General features: G+C 44.5%; 8 protein-coding genes across 8 annotated transcripts; 4 read left to right on the top strand and 4 right to left on the bottom strand.

Annotated features, from left to right (window-relative positions):
- Positions 1 to 1001: 1001 nt before the first annotated feature.
- Positions 1002 to 3644, top strand: EAE97_006853 (uncharacterized protein; the record flags this gene model as incomplete). The annotated part of the gene is made up of 7 exons (XM_038877366.1): positions 1002 to 1049; positions 1120 to 2162; positions 2227 to 2321; positions 2375 to 2778; positions 2824 to 3307; positions 3362 to 3509; positions 3563 to 3644. 7 exons carry the CDS (start codon positions 1002 to 1004, stop codon positions 3642 to 3644), a joined length of 2304 nt encoding a protein of 767 aa, XP_038731556.1.
- A 575-nt stretch (positions 3645 to 4219) lies between these two features.
- Positions 4220 to 5876, bottom strand: EAE97_006852 (uncharacterized protein; the record flags this gene model as incomplete). Its single annotated transcript, XM_038877365.1, has 4 exons — positions 4220 to 4500; positions 4589 to 4931; positions 5056 to 5209; positions 5638 to 5876. 4 exons carry the CDS (start codon positions 5874 to 5876, stop codon positions 4220 to 4222), a joined length of 1017 nt encoding a protein of 338 aa, XP_038731555.1.
- Positions 5877 to 6643: 767 nt separating this feature from the next.
- On the top strand, positions 6644 to 8996 carry EAE97_006851 (uncharacterized protein; the record flags this gene model as incomplete). The annotated part of the gene is made up of 6 exons (XM_038877364.1): positions 6644 to 6684; positions 6741 to 6875; positions 6938 to 8333; positions 8383 to 8644; positions 8693 to 8777; positions 8828 to 8996. The coding sequence occupies 6 exons, from the start codon at positions 6644 to 6646 to the stop codon at positions 8994 to 8996; spliced, it is 2088 nt and encodes a 695-aa protein (XP_038731554.1).
- Positions 8997 to 11029: 2033 nt separating this feature from the next.
- On the top strand, positions 11030 to 11278 carry EAE97_006850 (uncharacterized protein; the record flags this gene model as incomplete). The annotated part of the gene is made up of 1 exon (XM_038877363.1): positions 11030 to 11278. One exon carries the CDS (start codon positions 11030 to 11032, stop codon positions 11276 to 11278), a length of 249 nt encoding a protein of 82 aa, XP_038731553.1.
- Positions 11279 to 11596: 318 nt separating this feature from the next.
- EAE97_006849 (uncharacterized protein) lies at positions 11597 to 12871 on the bottom strand (the record flags this gene model as incomplete). Its single annotated transcript, XM_038877362.1, has 2 exons — positions 11597 to 12750; positions 12808 to 12871. 2 exons carry the CDS (start codon positions 12869 to 12871, stop codon positions 11597 to 11599), a joined length of 1218 nt encoding a protein of 405 aa, XP_038731552.1.
- Positions 12872 to 13731: 860 nt separating this feature from the next.
- Positions 13732 to 14925, top strand: EAE97_006848 (uncharacterized protein; the record flags this gene model as incomplete). Its single annotated transcript, XM_038877361.1, has 1 exon — positions 13732 to 14925. The coding sequence occupies one exon, from the start codon at positions 13732 to 13734 to the stop codon at positions 14923 to 14925; it is 1194 nt and encodes a 397-aa protein (XP_038731551.1).
- A 1132-nt stretch (positions 14926 to 16057) lies between these two features.
- EAE97_006847 (uncharacterized protein) lies at positions 16058 to 17677 on the bottom strand (the record flags this gene model as incomplete). The annotated part of the gene is made up of 1 exon (XM_038877360.1): positions 16058 to 17677. The coding sequence occupies one exon, from the start codon at positions 17675 to 17677 to the stop codon at positions 16058 to 16060; it is 1620 nt and encodes a 539-aa protein (XP_038731550.1).
- Positions 17678 to 20184: 2507 nt separating this feature from the next.
- Positions 20185 to 22820, bottom strand: EAE97_006846 (uncharacterized protein). Its single transcript, XM_038877359.1, has 3 exons — positions 21837 to 22820; positions 20538 to 21702; positions 20185 to 20488 (listed from the first exon to the last, which is right to left on the bottom strand). The coding sequence occupies exons 1-3, from the start codon at positions 22170 to 22172 to the stop codon at positions 20454 to 20456; spliced, it is 1536 nt and encodes a 511-aa protein (XP_038731549.1). The 5' UTR covers positions 22173 to 22820; the 3' UTR covers positions 20185 to 20453.
- Positions 22821 to 24684: the final 1864 nt, after the last annotated feature.

Genomic DNA, 24684 nt, shown 5'->3' with positions numbered 1-24684 from the left:
GGATGGAGGGATGGAGCGACGGAGCGATGGCAATGAGGGTGGGTTCATGTATCACAATTTGAGGTCTCCGTAGTAATAATGAATGTATTCAGTACCGTCCGTACTTGAATGAGTAGGTAGGTTTGTATATACCTAGGTAGATATCTTATCGTCGCCATCTCTTTCTCAAGAATCCCTATCTATGTAAGTGCTCACCGGAGCTCTATTATATATCTTCGTGAATTCATTCCTTCATTCCATTATCCATTTTCCTTTCTCCTCTCTCCCCCTCTCTCAAATCATAGTACAGTCCATTTGATGAGGTCACATATCCCTTCTGACATGCACTTCCTCCTCAACCGAGCATCGTAATGTGAATCAACACCAGTCAGTTTCATCTGCAGATGTGTAATCTCAAAGTGGGTTGGTCGTAGATTAAGTTTGTATGTAGCACATGTTCTTTAAAAGTCTAATAGCGTAGGTACGCTTTCGTCTCTACGAGCCCTCCCAGGTTGATAAGAATCATGATAGGGTGGTAGGGTGACTGACTGCTGCTGACTGGAACGATCGAATGGCCCACCGTATTCCTAATCCTAGCACATACCATACCATACCATACCATATCATACCTACCCACCTAGGTATCATTCATTATGATCCATACCTCATGTGCTGGAACCCCAAATACCTGTCCGACATCCTTCTATTACGGAGTTACAGTACAGTTACAATGAGAAATACCTACCTACATACATGAAGAGAGAACTTGATTGACTTTTTAAATAATCACTTTTCTACGACTAATCATCACCACAAACTCTGTACTCATTGCAACGAATCGAATAATAAGTATGTGAAGAACGTTAACAAGATTCTTTGTGATTCATTCATCCATTCCATCTCTCTCTATCAACATTCGAATTCACTCGACAAGTTTTGTTCCAACAGACCTCTTTGACTGATTCTAATCATTCACTCTATTAGCAGCTTCTACTTCGCTCGAGCTTCGGTTCGTCTCACAGATGCAAAGGCAAGCATTTAGCCACGACAACCCCAGACTTTCTATTCTGGTTCACTTCAACTTTTGCCTGCATTACAACAACTTGCATCCTTGAGCTTCAATTTAACAACCCCCATTAGGTTCTTGAGGCCCCTCTCTCGAATCTACATTCAAGTAGCGGCACTTCCGCAGATTTCGTCCTGGCAGACGACAACCCCCATATACCACCAGTATCCTTATCCATTCCCGACGACCTACCCATCCCGACTTCCCCTCAACGATCAACCAGCACTGTCATCTCAGCCCAAGCCCCTCTACCGCCATCACACCACAGATCAGATCAAATTGACCCTCCGCCTTCGTTCGAGAGATATAACATAGATCCCACGACAAGACAAGCTGCTAGAACTCACGGTACACCTCAAGCTGAGCTCCGGCCGAGACGTGCTCAAGATCAAGTCCTCGGTCGTAGACGTCGAGATCATACTATTGACCGAGGGGAACAATCAAATACTCTCTCGAGTCCCGGAGACTTTTCGAATCCTTCAACCCTAGAGAGTGAACACCGCAACAAAAGAAGACGTCAAAGTGCTAGTATGAGATCTGAAGGGGAGGATAGTACCTCGAACGGTAGCTCTAAACCATTTTCAAATGGAGCGGGGGCATCTCGTCTACACAAGGCAGCCCTCTCAAACTCTGCCAATGGTGCACATTCATCCTCGGTAGCCATGAATGGATCAAGCACCAATGGGCACTCAGATGCAGCTGTCAAAACAACATCTACATATATTGGACACAACAGAGAAGAAGTCACTAGGATCTTGATCCAAGCTTTGACGGATTTGGGTTACAACGGTGCTGCAGCAAGATTAAGTCAGGAAAGTGGTTATGATCTTGAAAGTCCGATTGTAGCAGCTTTCCGAAATGCAGTCTTACAGGGCGAGTGGACCGAAGCTGAAGTATTGCTTTTCGGGGGATCTACAGAGGAAGGCGGAGTTAATATTCATGGTAATGGGTTGGTTCTCCGAGATGGTGTGGACAAGAACATTATGAGGTTTTGGATGCGGCAACAGAAGTTCTTGGAATTACTAGAACGAAAAGACATGGGCAGAGCAATAAATGTTTTGCGATCTGAGCTTACTCCACTATATCAAGATACCGCCAAGTTGCATTTTCTATCAAGGTATGTTTTTGCTGATACCTTTGTACAATCTTCATCTCGATTAAGGACTGATCACCTGTACTAGCTTACTGATGTGTACTCCTGTGGACCTTAAGGCCAAGGCTAATTGGGACGGGGCCGCTGGACAATCCAGACATTTACTCCTCTCACAACTATCTAGTAAGATTTCTGTTAATGACATCGGTTACTAGGTGATACTAACACTCTCCTAGGATGCATTTCGCCATCAGCCATGTTACCTGAGAATCGTTTGGCCACACTTTTTGACCAAGTAAAGCAACATCAGATATCTACATGCGTTTATCACAACACACACGAATCACCTTCGCTGTACCAAGATCATACATGCGACCGAAGCAATGTTCCATTGCGGCCTATCGTGGAACTTACCAAACATGCTGGTGAAGTATGGGATACACAATTCTCACATGATGGAACTCTATTAGCGAGCTGTGGAAGCGATGGGGTTCTTGTCATTTATAACGTTCCGGCTTTCAGTGTCCATACTTCCTTTTCTGAACATGAAGGTGGAGTCTGTTCTTTTGCTTGGAGTCCTGATGACACGAGAATGGTCACATGTGGCCGTGATAACAGAGCTTTGTTGTGGAATACTGCAGTAAGTTAGAAGTCCGTATTTAACATCCCCTCGCTGATTTCTTAGACTAGCGATTTGTTAATGAAGCTCCCTCGTTTTGGGGAGCCTGTTTCCTGTTGTGTATGGACATCGGATGGACAATCCTTCATCACAGGTTGCTTGGCTACTACAAAGAACTTATGCCAGTGGAATCTCAATGGTGAGCTCGTATTTGATTGGAGCCGAGATCATCGTATTCGAGATGTAGCACTCACACCAGACGGGAGCCGACTAGTGGCTATCGAACACTTGACCCATCTCTATGTTTACAATTTCATAACTCGCGAGCTTGAATATGAGCTGGACCTCAAAGTTCAGCTATGCTCAATCACCGTCAGCGATAATTCAAGGCACCTACTGATACATTGTAACACTGGAGAAACACGAATGTTGGATATAAACACTGGCGAAACAATTCGAACCTTCGTATCTGGGGATAAAGGGGGTGAATTCATTATTAGAAGCTCTTTCGGTGGTGCCAATGAAAGTTTCGTGGTTAGCGGAAGTGAAGGTAAGATTCGGATTTTGGATTGCATGCCTGCATGACTAACACATTCATTTATAGAAGGCAATGTTGTGATCTACCACCGAGAGAACGGTTCAGTGGTAGAAAAACTAGAAGCTCACAAGAAAGGTTGCTGCAATTCAGTTTCCTGGAACCCAATGAATCCAAGAATGTTCGCTTCCGCTGGTGATGACGGCAAAGTTCGAATGTAAGTTTCATACCATTTGATCAAGGCATGAATCGAGCTAACAAATGTGCCAGATGGTCGAGCGAAAATAGTCTTCAGGGAGTCTCTAAACAAAGTGTATTCAATGGCTCGCAGCGTGAATCTAATGGCTGGTGATTGGAAACTTCACACCAGTGCACGGGCATCTCGTAATGCTTCGTGAGAAATGATGCTACAATTTCTCCTTTCATTGTTCTAAATCGTTCATTATCTTTATTCTTATTTATTCACGTTACATACAACTCTCGGGGTGGCGAATCGGTGGGATGCAGGAAGGATTGCATATGGGTAGGCATCAATGGTGTTTGGGACATAACATACGGCAACGGCGATGGAGTTTTAGTCAGTGTGCGATTTTGTAAATTGTTTTTCAATGCTTTAGATCTTTCACGTATACGCTGATGTATTGATGGCGGGTAAATCGAGTCAGGGTTACTGAAATGAAAGAGATGTGGTTGGACGGCATGGCGGGACAAGGCAAGGCCAATGCATGGCGCGATATGATATGATATGATAGATATTATCTAATACATTGATTGCGAATCAACTAGATGGTAACATCGAAGTCTTGAATCTTGATACGTCTAATTATCTGCTTTTGTATTTTTGACACCCTTTTCTATGGGAGGAAAATAATCTCTAGATTTCTCCAGGGTTATAAATCCGAGAACCTAGATAGGAGGTAATAGACACTAATTCCTCTTAACATCAATCTCATCAGCCCAAGGAATCGCACTCTGAGCGCCTTCTTTCTCGACTGTGCGAGCGGCCGCTTTACAAGCTTTTTTGACGGCGGAGATCAGGACTTGATCTTGATCTTGATCGGTAGATTGTGTGGCTGAAGAAGTATGGTGCACGAGATCAACGGCGTAGGCTCCGACGAATGTGTCGCCGGCAGCAGTGGTATCTACTACTTTTATGTTGGATTCGGCGGGGATGTGGGTGTAGGTTTTGGGGGTGGCGAGGATGGCTCCTGGAAGAGAGGAGGTGGGGGTCAGTTTGGGGGTTGGTTTGAGGGAGAATGAATGTGTTTTGGAGTAGTGAAGTGATGATTGACGAACCTTTTGACCCGAGCGTTACGATAACTGTCTTGACGCCTCGGCTGAGAAACTCATCTGTGACGACGCGCCAGTCAAATGAAGGATCTTCGACGGCGGAGACGGGACGCGAAGTCAGGATGGCGGCTTCGGATTCGTTGAGGATAAGGTGGGTGATGGAGGGGTAGGCGGTGTCGGGGAGGAGGACGGCGGGCGCGGGGTTGAGGAGGACGGGGATGGAGAGGCTGGAGGCGAGGGTGAGGATTTGGAGGACGGTTTCGAGGGGAATTTCGAGTTGCAGGACGAGCAGGGTGGGGAGGGGGGTGCTGAGGGAAGCGGGGGCGCTGAAGGTGGGGGGGAGGAGGGACTTGGTTGGGGTTAGTGTTTGTTTTTTTCTTTTGTTTGTTGTAGGAGAGATTGGAACGAGATGGGGGGATGGTGTTAGATCTGGAAGGGGATAGATGAGGGAAGATGAAAGCTGGGTGACTCACGTGGTTTGCACCTGGGGAAAGGAGGATGCGATTCTCGCCGCTGTCGGATTCCACGAGGATCACTGCTACGCCGGTGGATTGGGAGGGGATGGTTTGGATCGAGGTTGTGTCGATGAGAGAGTCTTTGAGGGAGGAGATGAGGGAGGGACCGAATCTTGGGGGGGTGTTAGTTTGTGAATAGAAAAGTGGCTAGATATTGTATAAATGGGGCTTGAGGGAATAGGGGAAGTCTGATAATTCCGGACAGAGAAGAGTTTTCCTCCTGCCGTTCTCATTCCTATCAACTTATGTTGATTGTTTGAAATGTGAAGACTAGTGGAACATATGAATAGCCCGTTCAAAAAGAACATAGACTGATCATCTTTTGCTATCCAGAAGCTTGTACTTTTTGATTTATTTAAGTGAGAAAAGTTGGCACCATAACACCAATCGCGCAGCAAGAAAGTTGAGAATAGAAGCCTTGCACAGATTCCTTGACTTGGAGACGTGAAAATAACAGAATGAGAGAAACCCACTACTTAGTGAGTATGTGAAATAAGGAATTGTACTGTGATTTCGGTAAAGGAGCAGTAAAAGACCTACTCATCATCACCAACAGCACCGATCATCTTGACCAAAACATCGCTAGTATGAGATGGAGCGGAAGCGGGATTGGGTCTAGAAAGACGAGCACATGCCACAGCTTGATTAGCACCTTTTCCGCCAGGACCAGTACTAAAAGAGGTAGCGGTTAAAGTTTCGCCGCCAGTGGGAACGCGGGGGGTAAGCGTTACGAGGTCGGTGTTGAGAGATCCAATGACGGTGATAATTTTTGGCGACATGGTTGGATGGGGCGGTGGAAGCTATCCGCGTATTCGTAAATGTTGGAAAGGGGGTTAGGCACGTGCTTGCCTGCTATGATATAGAGATGCCTAATGCTCTGGCGAAAATGCGTCGTAAGGGTGATGACGAAGCTAATGGGCTTGTTTGCTTTTTGCTGTGTATGTAATACGAAGTATTCACTGAGCTAGAGACCAATAGATGAGTAAATGTCTTTGCTATGATTTAATCAGTACCTAATGAATGTGAGCTGTTTCTGACTCCTCTACACCCTCCTTGGCTTGGGTATCAACCCCGCGCCCCCACTGGAATTCAGAGACTTCTCGACCATTCAAACATTTCAATATTTTGTGATTTAATAGATTCTCCTTAGACACCTGGGATTTTACTCACTGTTAAGAACGAGGACTCCTCCTTACCAGCAATCATCAAAAACGATCAAAATTTTATCCTCCAGATACTGACAATCATATGATAGTATAAACCCAAGCCAAGCCAAGCCAAACACTTTTCTGCATCAAAGGTATCCATCTTGCTGAGGATCTGAGCACGGGCCATATTACTAGCCTCACCTCGTGGAAGTTGGCCTCGCACGCCTGTTTGTTTTAAACAACAGAATATCAACAGGAGTCGCATTTTGAAACAGGAACTTCTCCAACTGCCATTTTCCTAAAATCAGAAGATACCAACAAGTGACACGCTTGCCGAAACATCTTGCTATACCCTCAAACTATCTATCTCCCTTGAAAATCAACACTCATACGCAATCATGGCCGCACAAGGCGGTATCTCTGACCCCGGTCTTATAACGTTGGGACCTCCTTAAGCTGTATTTCATTGCGCTGTATAGCTAACAAATGTTGCAGATTGGTGAATAAGCTTCAGGATGTATTCACGACCGTCGGTGTACAAAATCCCATAGATCTTCCTCAAATCGCAGTGGTGGGAAGTCAGTCGAGTGGAAAGAGTTCGGTCTTAGAAAACATAGTTGGTAGAGACTTGTGAGTCTGCCACGTACGTATCCGCAGTGTTATATATATGCTAAATCTATGGTGATGCGCAGTTTACCTCGAGGAACCGGTATTGTTACTAGACGACCCCTTATCTTACAACTTATCAATCGACCAGCTCCCGCGAAATCAAACGGGGTAAAGGACTCGGAGGAACTGGCCGCGGGAGGTGATAAAGAAGCGAATGCTGATGAATGGGGCGAATTTCTTCATATCCCTGGGCAGAAGTTCCACGATTTCAACAAGATCAGAGAGGAGATTGTGAAGGAAACAGAGGCGAAGACAGGTCGAAATGCGGGAATCTCCCCAGCTCCTATCAACCTTCGCATATACTCTCCAAATGTTCTCACGCTTACTCTTGTCGATTTGCCTGGTTTGACCAAGGTTCCAGTTGGAGATCAACCAAGAGATATTGAAAGACAGATCAAGGAGATGGTTCTTAAGCAGATTAGCAAACCAAATGCTATCATTCTCGCTGTTACAGGTGCCAATACCGATTTGGCCAACTCCGACGGATTGAAGCTTGCGCGAGAAGTCGACCCAGAAGGTCAAAGAACTATTGGTGTTTTGACAAAGGTCGATTTGATGGACGATGGAACTGATGTTGTGGACATTTTGGCTGGAAGAATTATTCCCCTGAGATTAGGTTATGTTCCAGTCGTCAACAGAGGACAGAGGGATATCGACAACAAGAAGCAGATTACCGCAGCATTGGAAAACGAGAAGAACTTCTTCGAAAACCACCGAGCCTACAAGAATAAGAGCACTTATTGCGGAACTCCATACCTCGCCAGAAAGCTAAACCTCATCTTGATGATGCATATCAAGCAAACCCTCCCAGATATTAAGGCTCGCATTCAGACTTCGTTACAAAAGTATACTGCAGAGTTGGCAGGTCTTGGAGATTCTATGCTTGGAAATAGTGCGAACATTGTGCTCAACATCATTACAGAATTCACAAATGAGTGGCGGACGGTCTTAGAGGGTAACAACCAGGAGCTCTCTAGTATCGAACTCTCAGGTGGTGCTAGAATCAGTTTCGTCTTCCACGAACTTTATTCGAATGGAGTTAAGGCTGTGGATCCATTTGATCAAGTTAAGGATATTGACATTAGAACTATTCTCTATAACTCCTCTGGTTCTTCACCCGCGCTTTTTGTTGGTACCACTGCTTTCGAGCTAATCGTTAAACAACAAATTAAGCGCCTGGAAGAACCCAGTTTGAAGTGCGCTTCTTTGGTATACGATGAGTTGGTCAGGATCCTTACTCAACTTCTTGCCAAGCCGCTATTCCGCAGGTATCCTCAACTCAAGGAGAAATTCCATGCTGTCGTCATTGCATTCTTCAAGAAAGCGATGGACCCCGCCAATAAACTCGTAAAGGATTTAGTGGCAATGGAATCGTGCTATATCAACACTGGCCATCCCGACTTCCTCAACGGTCACAGAGTAAGTTTGATGTTTATCATTTCACAATTTTTGCTAATCTATTCTACAGGCTATGGCTATTGTTAGTGAAAGACATAATGCATCAAAGCCCGTCCAGGTTGATCCCAAGTCAGGAAAGCCAATCCCATCAACGCCTGCACGTACAGCAAGCCCAACACTTGATGGAATGGGCGAACAAAATGGTGGCTTCTTTGGAAGTTTCTTTGCTTCCAAGAATAAGAAGAAGATGGCTGCTATGGAAGCCCCACCTCCAATTCTTAAGGCCTCTGGAACTTTGTCAGAGAGAGAAGGCACAGAAGTTGAGATTATTAGTAAGTCGAATCAACACACTTTCAGTTGTCATAGCTAACTCTTTGTAGAACTTCTCATCAACTCGTATTACAACATCGTAAAGCGAACCATGATTGATATGGTACCAAAAGCAATCATGCTTAACCTCGTCCAGTAAGAACCCCCGAGTAACTCGCAACTCATATTTAATTAACCTATCGTAGATACACCAAGGATGAAATGCAACGAGAGCTTCTCGAGAACATGTACAGAACCGATACTCTTGATGATTTGCTCAAAGAAAGCGACTACACCGTTCGAAGAAGAAAGGAATGTCAGCAAATGGTTGAATCACTTTCAAAGGCGAGCGAAATTGTTAGTCAAGTACAATAAAGCTACTGTCCGAATTAAATGCAGCGATCCTTCCGGGTCAAGAAACTCCGAGGCAGGGAAGCAACCGAGGAACGTTGATTAGATACTCACCGCAAGTACTGTGTTGGCCCATTTACCTTAGACTCGTTTTTTTTTCTATCTCACAACCACATACGATACCTACTTTTCTTTGGCGTGGAGCATAATGATGTGTGGAAGACATGGACGCGGCGATGGTCATGAAAGGGAAAGATCGTACCGAGAATACACCGATTCAAGAATATCTTGGTTTGGAAGCATAAGGCGAATGAATGAATGGCAAGCTTAACTTTAATGTTGTTTACAGCGAAATGGTTGTAACTCTTCAGTTCTTTTTCTCCAATCTTTTCCCGCCTCGTTTATTGGTGCCTACAGCTAGTTTCAGGGACATAATTTAGTATCTAGATAGTAGCCCCATTTGCAAAGAAAGAGAGAATTAATTCCTACCAATGATTTTCATTGCATTGAAAAGTGGGACATTACACAACATGATGTCCTCGCGCTACCACCCTGGCGGAATCGTACACAATCGTAAGATTTGCTCGTATCGAGTGTTAGTGTTTCATCAACTTCCCTTCCGTAAGACATAGCTGCTGATATTTGGTTGGATGTAACGCGAACCTCGAATAACGTTCTTTGCCTTGCTTTCTCTGGGGTTTTTTCTCCTTCGAAATGAAGCCAATATGCGGGGAAATGGGGACAACGACCGATTTGAGAAAATGAAAGGAGGTCACACCCGCGTATCGGGAGAATGTCCAGATCGTACACAAGATCTCTTGAGCATACAAACGGGAAGCGGGGACACGGGAATGCGTTGGAGATGCTTGTTTATTTGGTGTGAGTTGGTGTGTCTCGGTTGATTGTTGGGGGACACATGTAGAGAGAGAGAGAGAGTGTGTGTGTGTGTACATGGGTGTGGGTGCGTGTGTCTTCTTTTTGAGAAGATGTGGTACCGACGGACTTCATGTCCGGGTCCTTGGAATGGTGGAGAATGGGTGGAGGGACGAGTGGCATGTACCGTGCTGGTGGTATTGCGGAGGACGTTGGTTTGGTACTCTGTGAGGCTTTTAGGTGTTTTTACAGTACGTACGAAAAAGGGGGGTAGAGAGAAGAAAGGTGTTTGCTTGTGCGAGAGAGTGAGAGAGGTGCAAATGCGTGCAGACAAATCAGGGGTGCAACGTGCCGAGGGAGATGAGCGATCTTGCTGCTGGTAGGTTGAGAAGTTGCGAGCGAGGATATGCAGACATACTGAGTATTCATGCAATGCGAAGCGATGACTCTTCCCCGATATCGCTTCCTTTCTTCCATCCTATCCGCGGTGAAGGTATCCAGATAATGAGATTGGCGAAATGTGATTTGTCGCTTTTTTGAATGTTTGCTTCTGGAACGCGTGGATTTTTCTTTGGTGCTCGCTTCCCGGGTGGTGGATTGTTGTTGTTGTTGTTCTTTTTTTCGTTTTCTTGCGGTGTGTTGTTCTTGCGAGCGTTCTGTGTGTGTATCCCCAAGATTTGGAAGGCTTCGTTCAACGAGTATCTATCTATTGGAAATGAGTTCTAGAGAATAGGACAAGAGCCAAGACCGAATGAATGTCACTGCCCTCTCGAAGCTTCCAAGAGCCGTCGGGAGTACGGTTGTATATAGGGTCTAGACAGGGCTTCAGTGTGACAAAAGCAGGTAGAAGCATTTTGCGGGTATCGAAGGCGCCCATGGAACATTTGAGAATATTGTGATAGATCTAGAAGATAGGAGGAACAGCACAAGGTATTTAAGTACAGTAGAAGGTCGGCAAAGAAAGTGGTTTCTTGACCCAAGTGCTTTTTAGAGACTTTCAGCTTCCCTCCAGGTAATTCTCCGAAAGTGGCTTGCTTGCCTAGATTTACTTTTTTGAGCATCATATTTCTTCTTACGGGAGATAACCGACCTTACCCATATCTAATTTTGGAGTTAAAGATAAATTTTTTTCTCCTAATTTCTCTACAATTTCCATAATCTTTCTTTCGGATCAGATAAGAAACATGGCTATTGCTCAAGCAAATCTTTCCTCTTCGCGTCTTCAGCAGCGTCAGCGTAAAGCTGCTCCTCCAGCTCTATCACTCGGAGCTCCGCAAATTCGAGCACCCCACCGACGAGTACATCATTACCAAAAAGTCGAATTTGTCTCGGCATCAAATATGTCAAGAGATGATCCGCCATCTCCTCCTCCAAATCCACCTCCAAGTCCGTCGATGCTTATTGAGCTAGATGATGAGGATTTCATGATTTGAGTTGTAAGTCTACTTCATGGTCACTTATTTTATACAACACTGAACTAATCTCTCTTAAAGGTGGTTCTGCGTTCGAAGCCTAAGCTGGAGTTTTGTCGAGCTACAAATTTGCTGCATTCGCTTGGGGGCATATCATCGGTGGTTGGGGTATGGAAACGGAGTTGGTATATGGTTGGTCGGCGGAGACGGCTCGAGGTTCTGGTTCTGGTCCTCAATATTGGAGTATAGACATGTGTTTGAGGCGTTCTAGAAATAACAATGGGGAAAGTGGTAATGAACAAGAGAGTCGAGGTATTCGGAATGGGATATAATGGTAGATCATAATTTCGAATGTCTTTTCCTGATCAAACCACCATTCTCGATATCATAGTCTTTTCCTCTTTTCCATCCTAGCCATTGCTCGAGTGTTATCTCCCCACCTTGTCCAGGATATAATGGTTTGCCGGTGTAACTTCCGCATTCAACGCCAGGACCTTGGCCAATCGATGGGTCCTGACTATTATGTTTGGATATTGCGAGAGAAGGTGTATCTCTGAGTGTAACAGCTGGCCTCTGATCACCTTCTCTGGCAGGGTCGTGTTCGAGTTCATCATAATCGAGAACAGGTGTACAACAAGCATCAGTTCCATCAAAAATAGTCTCCCACTCAGATCTCGTTTTGCCCTTGAATAATCTAGTGAAAGTTTCCCTCATTGCTGGCCATGTGCTTCTATCCATTCTCGTTTCTTCAATATTAGTTTCCTCCAATCCTAGCCCCTTAATCAACTCTTTGAAAAATTGTGGTTCCAGAGCACCCACCGCCATGTATTTCCCATCCTTTGTTTCATAGGTATCATAGAACGGACTCCCCGAATCCAATGTATTCTCTCCTCTCGGTCTGTTCCACATAGGAGTCTTCATCAACATCCTCGGAAAAGTGACAAGATATGAACTCCCATCGACCATATTCGCTTCCACAACTTGCCCCTTTCCGCTTTTCTCTCGCGCTAGCAATGCGAGTAAAATTCCCTGAAACAACGTAGCTCCTCCACCCGCAAAATCCCCGAGTATATTCGCCGGTGGTAATGGCTTCTCACTTTTTCGCCCAAGAAGTGATAATGCCCCCGACACTGCTATATAGTTGATATCGTGCCCGGCCATATCTTTGTACTTGCCATCACGGCGAAACCCAGTCATTCGGGCAAAAATGATGCGAGGATTGAGTTTGAGGAGAACATCTGGTGCAAGTCCCAATTTTTCCAGAACTCCCGGGCGGAATGGATCGATTATGATATCAGTATGCGCAATGAGAGACTTGACGAAGGATATTCCAGCATTTGCTTTGAGGTCGACTGCAATGGATGCTTTGTGTCTGGTAAGGAGATCGGGGGTTGGTGGAGGAATTGAGGAAGAATGGGTGAGATTAGGAACTGCACGATCGATACGTAGAACCGATGCTCCATAATCTGCTAAGAGAAGTCCCGCGAAAGGTCCTATAATCGATGTTAATGGGAATGCAATAGAATCCGGGGTAATGCGGGGATATTTACCTGGAGCTAGGCCTGCGAATTCGAGAACGCGAACGCCTGTCAATGGTGGTGATCCTGCCATCATCGCTATTGTGAGGTGCCAATATCCTAATTGACTCACAAATTCAGGATGGCAATGCGCATTGTCTCAATAATTATTTCGATTCCAGATGATACTATTATGATGGCGGTTGTATGCTCGACCCCTGAACCGAGGTTCAATCGGGCTTATCAGCATCTGCCAATCATTCATCCCACGGCAGTTTTTGAATCACAAATACGAAAATCAACAACCCAAGCAGTAGACAGCTAAGAATTGGGATAGTACCAAGTTCTTGCGTCAAGCCTCACGAAATAAGGAATTAACGTTAAAGAAATTTCATTGCCTAGAATGGTTGCGGATATAGGGCGACAGTCTCCCCTACTGCGTGCCGAAGTAATTCTAGTGTACCCCTCACCACGCTCCCGCCATAGTGACGTTCCATAGTCTTGACAATATTAAGATATCTGATTAGATGAGTATTTCCAGATTTTTTGAAGACGACTATAATAATTAGATATCGTTTGTCTGATTTGTACAGCGTAACATTCCCATGTCAGCAATCTCGGGAATTAGACGGGCCCGAGATGATTTCGGGCCCGTCATGGTAATATCAATGAGCCTTGCAGCAGACGGATCTTCTAGGGAAAAGCTTTCCGCTGTTTTATTCCTCAGACGGGATCGCTTGAATGGCTCAAATTGTCCGAAGCTTCTCAAATCATACTTCATGGGTAGGTACTCATACAAGGCATTGCACAAGATCGTATCAGGTCAAATATGAGCCTGGTTAATGAAGATATATAAGTCGACCAAAGTACTGAATCTATATCATTTTTTCAAACCAGTCAAGAACAGTCAAACAACCTAGGATCGATACATACTTCAGAACCTTAATTTATCTTCTCATGCTTCCAAGAATATCCATTGTTGGTGCAGGGCCATCCGGCCTAGTCCTAGCCTCTCTCTTCCACCGCAGTAAAATACCCTTCACTATCTACGATCTCAGACCTCGCCCCTCTCTAGATCTTGTTAATGTCCCATCCGGCTCGCTAGATCTTCATGTCGAGTCAGGACAACTCGCACTCGCAGAATGTGGGCTTCTCCAAGCGTTCCGCTCACTCACCGTAGAATGCAGCGAAGAACACATCATCTGTGATCGTTTTGGAGACATCAAATTTGAGGCACCCGATCACAATGAAGAGCGACCTGAAATTTCAAGAAATAGTTTGATCGAATTGCTTTTGTATTCACTGCCCGAAAACATCATTCAGTGGGAACATAAAATCCAATCTGTTTCTCCAAATCCTTCAAATCCCAACCAACAAATTATCACCTTCCAAAATGAGAGTTCTCATTGTTGTGATTTGGTAATTGGAGCAGATGGAGCATGGTCAAAAGTCCGCCCACTCTTAACGGACGTGAAACCACATTTTAGTGGTGTGCATTGGATGACGTTGACGATTCCAAACATCACCAAGAGGTTCCCAGAGATAGCTAAGATGATTGGAACTGGAACATTCTGGGCGCTAGGTGGAAAGAGATTTGTGTCAAGTCAGAGAGGCTCGATGGATTCAGCAAGAGTGTATGTTGCCATACATAACAAAGACATTGACTATTGTAATAATGCAGGCTTAAATTCTTTGGAACTTGAGCAACTAAAAGAGAAAACTCTTGGCGAGTCTGGTATCTTTGGCGATTTCAGCAAAGGAGTCAAGAATTTGCTAGAAAAGGGGTTGGAAGAGGAGAAAACTCCGCAATTTGTACCGATGTATATGTTACCTACCGATCATACGTGGGAGCATAGAGCCAATGCGACATTAGTTGGAGACGCAGCGCATCTCATGACGCCATTTGCAGGAGAGGGAGTCAATTCGGCAATGTTAGATGCTTTAGAGTTGGCGCAAGGTATTATTTCGGCTATAAAACAGGGCACTTCGGTTTCGGATGCTGTGAAAGAGTATGAGACGAAGATGTTTGTAAGGGCAAGAGAGAATGCTGAAGATACATGGACGAACTTGGAGAAAATCTTTGAGGATAATGCACCGAAGGCGATAGTGGGGTGGTTCAATAGTTTTAGTACGCCGCCCGAGCAAGTTTGAGGGTTAAATATTAACGAACGGTATCTGGCCCAGGATATTGAAGTCTGAGACTTACTGATTCTAATATAGAGATGCCAAGGTAGACAGGCATGCGTACATACATGAAACTCATGGAGACAATTGTTATCGTCATGTTCTGCGATTGAGATGTCTTGGATGCCTTGGAAATGATCTAAGTAGTAGCAAATGGGATAACGGACTTCACCGACACTAGAAGCGTGGATTGAGAATTGAAAATGCAGATAGAATGAGGGTGTAATAGAACATAGAAAAGATGAGAAAATGGGAACAACGAACAAGACTGGATAATTTTTGAAAACGCAACGGGGTGCAACGATGAGGGAGGGAAATGTAATTTAAAAAAAATCAGCAGTCCAGATAATGGCAGAATTCAACAAAGTAAGGACAAAACAGAGTCTAATTTGAATTATTAATCAAACATTCACTGATTATTCTGGAACTGCAACTCTTGCACATGCTTTTTAAACTCTCGACATAAGACTTTCATGTGTTTTCTCTAATCTCTTATTACATTGTTCCTATTAAGACATTGCCATCCTTTTCATCATCGCTTTTATCCTATCTCTAGCTACAACCTTCATATTTCGATTTTCCGTCCTGCTAAAATATTACCAAGTTGACTACGTCTCAATTCCACACATTGACGCCCATATCACTTGATCTCGCCGATCTGATCACATCATCTTGAAGCCTTGAATACAAATTCAGCGATCCATCAAAATTTCGCCACGATTCCCCGAAGTATTCGTCAACGAAAAAATAGTTGTGAGAAAAAAAGTTAGCTCATGATTCAAAAAAATACGAAAAAAATGTTAAACTTACCAAAAGTTCAAGAGTGATGAGTGGGGTTGATCCGTTAGCCCCTCACTTGAGGGTTTCCAGCCAGAACGACGAGGACGTGGATCATTTCTGGCCACCTAGATTAGTAGTCAGCGAGGGGGAGGGGGAGATACTTGCGTTTTTGTCCAAGGGTCCAGGTGTCCAGGGGTGATTCGTGTGTGTCTTTTCAATTCTTTTCAGTCAAAATATCCGGGATGCTGGGGTTAGTGGTTAGTTGGCTGGTCAGTTCACTGCATAGGGGGAAGGGAGTGGGGAATGGGGATGATACAATTCACCATTTCCAAAGGATTTTTGGAAGGATGATTGCGGCTGCAACAATGGTCCATTTGGCAACCGTTTTGATGGTCGAGGAGTTCCGGGATATCCAGGATTGCACTGGGGCAATGGTCCATGGGGTGGTCTCTGGTTCCGGTGTGTCCAAGGGGTCGTCGTCTAGGGAGGAGGGATAATCCGCGGTGGTGTCCGATTCATCCTCGGATGAGGATGAGGATGAGGATGAGGATGAGGATGAGGATGAGGATGAGGATGAAAGTGGGCGTGCATCGTGAAACCTGTTAAAGCTTCTCCTGGGAATGGCCTGAGGACTGGAGGAGGGAATGGGTTCCGGGGAACGAACGGGCTCCGGTAGTGGAGTGGGCTCCGGGGATGGGCTGGGCTCTCGGGATATGCAGAAGGGGTCTGACAAAGGAGATTGAGAGACAAGTTCATAACCAGAGTCTGATGTTGCCATCGGACTTTGACTCAAAGGTCGAACTGGTGTGATGACATGGGCTCGGGATTCGAGGACTTGCTCTTCAAGGATCATTTCTGACCACCGCTGGGTAAAAGTCTTAGGTTTAGCTCGGCTGAAACAGCGAGGCTGCTGCAGGTACACTTGGGTAAAGGTCTTGGGCTTAGCTAACCTGAACAAGCGGGGCTGCATGTGTACTACAGGTAGCTGGGGAGGAGGAGAAGGAACAGGACAAGGAGAGGGGGGGTTTGAACCATCTTCTGCCTTGGCAGAAGAGGAACAAGAATGGCCATTGAAAGGGTCCAAGGAAATAGAGGCCATGGAAGGGGATCCGGAGGAAACGGAGACAGTGTGGTGGGCCGAAAAGGAATCCTTGGAAGATGGAGTGGTGCCTGGGCTAGGGGTGACCTCACGGAATACATACCTTGTTTTCGGGGGAGGGGTAGAGATTCCAGATCCGAAGGGAAGGGCAATGGGGTGATCCAAGAAGGGGTCCAATGGATCGTCAGCGACGAAGGGCATGGGAGGAGGAGCCTTGGTAATGGGGTAATCCAGGGAGTCCGATGTATCGACAGTGACGAAAGGCCTGGGAGGAGGGGGCTTGACATCAAGTAGACGGCCTACGTTGATGCAAGGTGAGCCAATAGGAAATTGACCGCTGGATCCGGTGCTGAAGTCAGAGGATGTATGGTCCTTCTGGATGGAGTCAGAATACATCGTGGGGGACCTGTAGCGCTTGGAGGCCATAGGATGGGGTTTGATCTCAAGAGCCGACCAATCGATTGACTCGTAAGATCCACAGGAGTCTGAATAATAAGATGAAGATGCAGAAGAAGAAGAAGAAGAAGAAGAAATCAAACGCAATGACAAAGGAGAATTTTTTTTGGTTTTTTTGGCCTGCGTAGAGGCTGAAGTTGTGGAAGAAGATAGGTTTCCAGGCCTGTTAAGTGGCGGATGGATGGTTGAAGGATCCAAAGAGAGTTCCATTTGTTGGTCACACACGTATGGGACGTGGTCAGGATGGATGGATGGGGGATGGAGAGAGTTAGAGGTTTGTGGAACTTGATATCCACGACCGCGAGGGGCCGACATGTTTGTAGAGTTGGAACTGGCAGCCCCAGGAGCACTGCCAGTGGAAGAAGAAGAGTGAAAGCGAGACATTATAAATGTGTGAATGTGTAGTGAGCAGTGAGTATGTGAGAGTGGTACGAAGAAGAAAAAGAAAAAGAAAATCGAAGAAGAGAGATTGAGACGGAAGATATATCAATTCTCCGACGCGTACTCGCAAGTGCGAAAATTGGCGTGATTTTTAAACGAGAATTTGTCACTTAGTCTCTAAAAGCGTCTCTTTAGACATTTTCTATCATCTAACCGAGAGGGAAAACCCAGTAATATAGCAAGATGTAAACCCTATATGCCCTGACAGAAAATTTCGCCGACAGTAACACGCGACGCGTATAGGTGAATTCCATTATCATGGAAATAAGGGGAGGAGCGATAGATATATACCACAGCAAGCTGTGTGATATAGCCTATCAAACTGTAGATGTAATAAATAAAGCTAATTACACGAGTCAAACCATTCAAATCACATGGTAGTCATGAAGATAAACCGGTATGAGGGTTGTGAGATTTGTGCTAGTCTCTATATAGGATAACACCCTTATTTAGCACTTGAGGTGCCTAATGAGGAAGGAATTATGCTTGAAGGAATGAGCATGTAACAAGACCATCGCAGTACATGAATCCATCCAACAACAATTGATAAGCTACCTTTAAATGATGCGCAAGGTAGTTGATGTCACCTTTAACTAATAGGCAATGTATCTTCAAGTTCCAGAGCTTACTTCAATCTGGGCGCCTTCTGCAACTTTGCCATGCGAGACAGCTTCTACAGTACCAGAAGAACGCATAACTTGATATCGGGTTTTAAGGACAACTCTTCCCAAATATGGCATATGCTAAGTGAAATACACCTGCATGTTCTCTAGCTGCTCGATCCATGCCTAGGAATTCCATGTGCTATCATCGCTACGGTCTCGACAATGAATACCAACATGCTTCCCTCATAACGAAAATCAAAAAGGATCGAAAAATACAGGAGCGCAAATGAAGATCGGATATCAAGGGGGCATTTCGCAACTCGCCATGAGCCCTGGAGTTCTCGAGACGATGGGATTCGCGCTCATGATCACGACTTTGAAACCAGAAGCAATCCACGATTTAACTCCAAGGCAGACGTCACAAAGCCGAGAAAATTTTGTGTTATGTAAAGATGAAGACAAGGTACTATATGCGAAGGAAGAGATGTCGTCTTCATGACAGCGGGTAAAAGTGGAGCAAACATTCAGAGGCTAAACTATTTACAGCCCGCGGAAATATTTTCGACGCATGACACCCGTACATCTTCGCCTTCTCTCAGACAGATTCTAGGGGATTTGATAACGCGGCAGAGCATCTGGCTAGGTCTCAAAGCGCCTGGAGTAAAAGTGAGACTTCTCACGATACTACCACATACGATATCGCGAATCTGTGTTCCTCATACCAGATACGAGAAGAATATTACAAAGAGGGGAGTAACGTAAGGCAACGTAAGGCAACGTAAGGCAACGGAAAGGAAGCTTCAGAGATGCCATCTGCAACTCGATACGCATTTGGCAATCTTGTGAAAAAATCTCTCGGGATGCTGACGAACTGCAACGACAACAATCCTTGGAGACACCTTTAATACACTTCTTGTGCAAAGGTCAATTTGCCACCAAATAAGTGGAACCCTACACAATTGCAAAATTTCTACAGCACGAAGGAAACAGAAGCTCATTAGAACACATGTCGTGTCTGTCTGAACAAAAACATAAGTGTTCTACGAGGGGGAAACTTAGCAAAGTGGATGGGGCGGTCTTCAAAAATGACCCCACAGCACCATTCCCAAGATCGACAGCTCGCTGACATCATCACTACTGCATCTTGCCCCAATTATACTAGATGTGTTTGAAAAATGAAGCCTGTGAGAAGATATGAGAAGGGCAAGGATGATTGAAATTATGTAGCTACTTGTTTGATGGTTCAAACTTCCAAATTCGAGAGGGCTTCAGAGACTGTGGGTTCTTGTCAAGTAGTTTCAATTGAGCGTAGGTTTTACAAATAGACTGGATTGAAAAAAAAAACACTCAAATTAGGGAGTGAAGATGAAGGAAATGGTATGTTGATCAACTACCTATACCCTTTCTAGCGAGAACTGTCAAACAACCCACGCAAGCAATTGTCCGATCAAGCATCCCAAAGAGCCACTCCGAGTCCATGTTACTTCTCAAAACAAGCATGCAAATGTTTCATCTCAACGTCTTTCTTAACACTCGCTAGCCGCTTCTGACTCCCAAACATCAGCTTGTTCAATCGATTCGCTTTGCTATTGCATCTTTTTCCCGGCTGCTAGTTCCTTCTTTTCCTCTTTCTCTTCATGCTACCCCATTAAGTAGTCTCTGGATTCCTTCCCATACTGGCTGAATTACCTGTTTCGTTTCTCTCGTCTATCTTTAATTTAGGGAATACTGAAACGCTGAAATAGAGTAGCAGCGGCAAATCGAAAGAGCAAAGGGAATTTCTTAGCTTCCCTGAACATCCAGCTGGCTTCTTGTAGACAAGAAAGCTCTAAACTCAACGGTCTAATCCCCAGTAAATATAAGCCTAATAAGCGAGAGTAAATTATTATTGTAGGAAGTATGCAGAATGATATCAAAAGTGAAGTAATGCTTGAAGACACGGGGACTTTCGCTTGGAACTATCAGCAATACTATTGGGTAACTACAAAGCTCATTTATTATATAGGTATGAGATTATATGAAAAGCGACTCGCTATATGCATGGAAAAGTTCTAAGAAAACAAGAAATAGAAAGGGAGATAAATATTAAGTCGGTGTAGGTCATGGATAAAGCCTCACAACCCATCTGACGCTGGTGGTCCTTTGTACACTATGCTCCGTTAGTAAAAGTCAAGCTCGAATCTCAAAGCAGAACTCACCTTTCCTAGCATAAGCGGCATACCAAACTGCCGCTATTGCCATAAATCCCACTAACACCACACTTGCATAATTCATCGATACCTCTGTAACAGGTAATGCCGTGGGCATGCTGAATAAGACAACCTCAAAGGCAATCCATACCAAGGCCACCATGTTTACAATTGTTCCGGCTATATGCCCACAGTTCCACCGTGCGTGAGATACTTCTTGTCTTTTATTCCATAATAAAGATAAACTAATTGGGATAGCGTACGAAATTGAAAGTGCTATAACGCCTACTGAAACAAAAGCAGTAAAGGCACTGCTACTGCCGAGGTTAATAAGACCTAGGAGCATTTGGACGACAGTGACGAATATGAGGGCATTTACTGGTACGCCTAAAGATTTGTTGACAGTTGAGAATATTCTAGAGCCGGGGATTGCCTGGTCGCGAGCGAATGCCCAGGTGCAGCGTGATGCAGCGGTTGTGATACTTATTGAGCAGAACATAGTAATGCCAAGTACCAAGAATGTAAGACCTAGGCCACCTCCGGGAGAGCCCATGACCCTATGAAAGATGTATGGGATTACTTGACCATTTGGTGCACCAATGACATCAGCGAGAGGTGGCATCGTCACACAAATCGGGATGATGAAGAACAGACCAGCTATTCCGCCAACAGGAACGCATAGTGCTATTGCTTTTGGGACTTTGATCGTGGGGTTAGAAACTTCTTCTGCCATTGAGGAGATCATGCCAATTGCAGAGAAGGTATACGCGGCTGGTAGAAGACCGATGAAGAAAGTGAAGCCTCCCCATCCAGCGAAAGAGGTATCGTAATTTCCAAGAGAATAGCTAGCACTGTGTCGACCTTCCTTCGCCGAGACTGAAAGAGCGATGAGAATGATGAGTATGCTAATGGCCGTCCAAGCAGCGCATATTGTGTCAACCAAAGGCAGGAATCGGTTGCCAAACGTGCATATTATTAATGTGATGAGACAAATGGCATAGAAGATGAGAGTAAGCTGCCAGCTAGATGCAACAAAATCTGGATGATACATGGCAACAGTTGCAGATATCAGCGAAGCAAATCCAAAGTTGACGGATAATGTGATTGTCCAATTTCCAATAAGCCATACCCAACCTGTGATGAACGATAGTATGGTCTTGTGTCTCTTTGCTACCTACAATCATCAAGAATTAGCCACGATCAAGAATTGTGTTTTCACAATCTATCGGTAAGCTATTGGTAGATATCACTCCATCAACGTTCACATAGCCAGATCGGAAGATCAAGAACAATCAAACACTTCCTCACCTGGAAAGACCAATAATAAGGTCCAGCTGAAGTTGGGTACCTCGAGGCAAGTTCACTCAATGACAAAGCCACGCATTCATCTAGAATAAGAACCACAATCCAACCAACAAATATGGAAAGCTGACCCCCTCCATATATAGCACTGATCAGCGGGCCGCCTTCTCCATAAGGTATTGCTGCAATTGCAAGAGATTGGAAGAGAAGAGTAAACAAAGATCGATTTCGTTGAAGCTCTTCAGTATATCCAAGAGCTTCTAGATTATCCAACTCATTTGAGTCCGGTGGAGAGGTTGTCGAAGAGGTTTTCTTCTCCTCGTCAATCATTGTCGTATTCATTGTCGGGAGGTACTTTGAACCCTCAGTACCTGATATTCTTGAGGTAAACAGATTTACAATTTAGTATACGGTACGAAAGAGTGATCGAAGATTGTTAAGACGGGTTCATGCGCGGTATATGAATTCTCCGGCGAGGGCTCCGTAATTGATTGGGAGACATCTGCGGGGGTTATGAGACATAGGGACGACTATACCAAGCACTCGGTATGACCAGCCTTTAGGATAAGTTAGAACCAATGCAGAAGCAATTTCCTGCATTTATTGTACCTTTCTGAGGTGAGCGATAGTGATTCTATGCTGAAATTTTATTGGGTCTGTACGGTTATCATGATGTGATAAGGTTTATCTCCAAGGATGGATTCGATTACACACAAATTCAAGATAGGTAATCTCTTGGTAGATATACATGCCGCGTGGAATACGTAGGAATGCCATTAATGTAGTATGATCAAATTGTACCGGTACTCTGTAAACAGTAGCCAGGTCGAATCATGAGAAAGAAGCGGTGGCGACAGTCCTGAACTATCTCGAGTCAAACTTTCTGTCAAGATAAATCCTCTCCTGTCTCTTCAGCCCTTTTCGTCGAGTCATTTTATGCCGGTTAAACCTCCTCGTGAAGATAATCAAATGGATGTACAAGTACCGCACCCTAATCCACAGATCCTGGCAGGTTGATGGTGGAAAATCGAACTGTTTTTGGCAACGCGGGGAACTTTATATCTTCGGCTACAAATAGGGTCCGAGCGCAGAGTAGATCTAGGACATGATAACAAGCTGTTGAGACAAGAGCTGAAGAAATCCTGTGCTCACCAAAAGCAATTAACCAACTTGAGTAAAACTATTTACTGACGGCTTATAATTGATGCTGCGTTTGAGCTTTATGTTATTTCAAACGGATTGCGGTTAAATACTATCTACAAACAAGCATACTTTTTCAAATTTTCGACGATTTGGTGTGCACAGAAAGTCCGTTCAGCTCGAGATAAGGAAGACAGGTAATTGGATAGAGAGAGGGATGACATGCATTGCAGAGGATTTTCTAGGCCCAGGTCATCAAAAGATGACATCAATATCGTGATGGAATCAAAAAAGATATACACGAGTAATACGCATTGGGATTTATCACGTGGATAACACGTGTCACCGTGGCAATCGACAACATCATCAGGCTAAATCAGCGCTCAACTGAATCAGAGGGATTCCCAACATATCCAATCTTATTGAGGACGGTTAAATCCAAAAAACTGAAAAGCCGAACACTGGGATCAAAAAGAGAGTTCTCGAATTTTGCCCATTACGCCCATCGCTCGCATAATCTCTCGCTTGGCATCGGCTTCAACCTACACGGTGCGGTTAGTCGAGCATTTACTTTATGCTGAATAGTAGTGCTGGCAAGATTTGAGCTTGTGCATGCAGACCAATTGCGTCTACTCCTAGATAGCCTGTGAGAGATCAAGCGTGTATGTACCAATATTGCCTAGCGATACAGCCGGTTGGTCGGGCCTATCAATCATCTTCTAGTTGTTTAGGTGGTCGATAACTGCCCTTCGATTGCAAGCATTGAAGACAAAGAACAACTAGACATCGTGGTGGGTCTCTTAGGAATGTCATATCGACAAGCGCTGCGAGTTAACATCAAGGCTGATGTCAAGAAATTGAGCGGAAATTTCTCTTAGTAAAATCGTCTCAAGTTTCGATTATCAAAGATCTATTAGGGGCTTGGTGTGGACCCTCAGTTAGATGTTTAAAGAAGGTTACGGTCAGAGACCAGGAAACTTCTGCATGAGCGACAATAGCCGATCTGCTTTAAGTATCCATGGAGTAAAATGTACCAACAAGCATAATAGAGAAAAAGATGCAATGGGCAATATATTCCTCCTTTGAAAGCGCAGAGAACTAAAACTATCAATGCTGCACTCTTGGGAGTTTGTCAATAAGATATCAGATGACTAATCATCGCTTACCACTCGAACTCTCACTCCCCCCTTAAGTAACTCCCTATTCTATCAATCTACAAAGTCACGGGAAACTTATATCAGCGGGATGGAATTATAATGATATGTATGTATTTCTATTTCTATCAAGGTATCTAATGCTCCGATTCCCAATTCAGTAATAGAAGCAAAGTTAAAGTTCCCACATTCGCTGCAACAACTCCCTCTCTATACCTTGAGTGGCTGTGTCAAGAACCAGTTTATGCGCCCGATCACCTAGATAAATATGAAAATCGAAATACCATCGTAACTGATTGTGCAGTTGAGAAAAGCCATGCAATAACAAAGAAATTAAGAAATATCCCGTAGACCCAGTTCCGAAACTCCAATTCGAGCTCTAAATTTACCCCCTAACATCGAGACCATGTAAGCGAGGTCGAAGATGTGAGAAAGAAAAAGACAATTGAATTTTGGTATCTGACATTCAACATCCAGCCAAAGAAAATAAAGGAAAAATCGAAATCGATGTCTGAAAACAATGAATGAATGCGTTTAATAGACCGCCGTCAAAACCATGC

This window comes from Botrytis byssoidea (genome assembly GCF_014898295.1).
Source record: "Botrytis byssoidea strain MUCL 94 chromosome Unknown BBYS_013, whole genome shotgun sequence".
In the NCBI taxonomy this organism is placed as follows: Eukaryota; Fungi; Ascomycota; class Leotiomycetes; order Helotiales; family Sclerotiniaceae; genus Botrytis; species Botrytis byssoidea.
The sequence above is the reverse complement of the archived record's forward strand: the minus strand, read 5'-3'. Positions and strand labels throughout refer to the sequence as shown.

Coding starts and splice junctions, on each gene's coding strand:
- EAE97_006846 (XM_038877359.1), bottom strand. CDS start 22,172: ATGAATACGACAATGATTGACGAGGAGAAGAAAACCTCTTCGACAACC. Junction 21,703..21,836: donor CTTATTATTGGTCTTTCCAG/GTGAGGAAGTGT, acceptor TGATGATTGTAG/GTAGCAAAGAGACACAAGAC. Junction 20,489..20,537: donor TGCCGCTTATGCTAGGAAAG/GTGAGTTCTGCT, acceptor AACGGAGCATAG/TGTACAAAGGACCACCAGCG.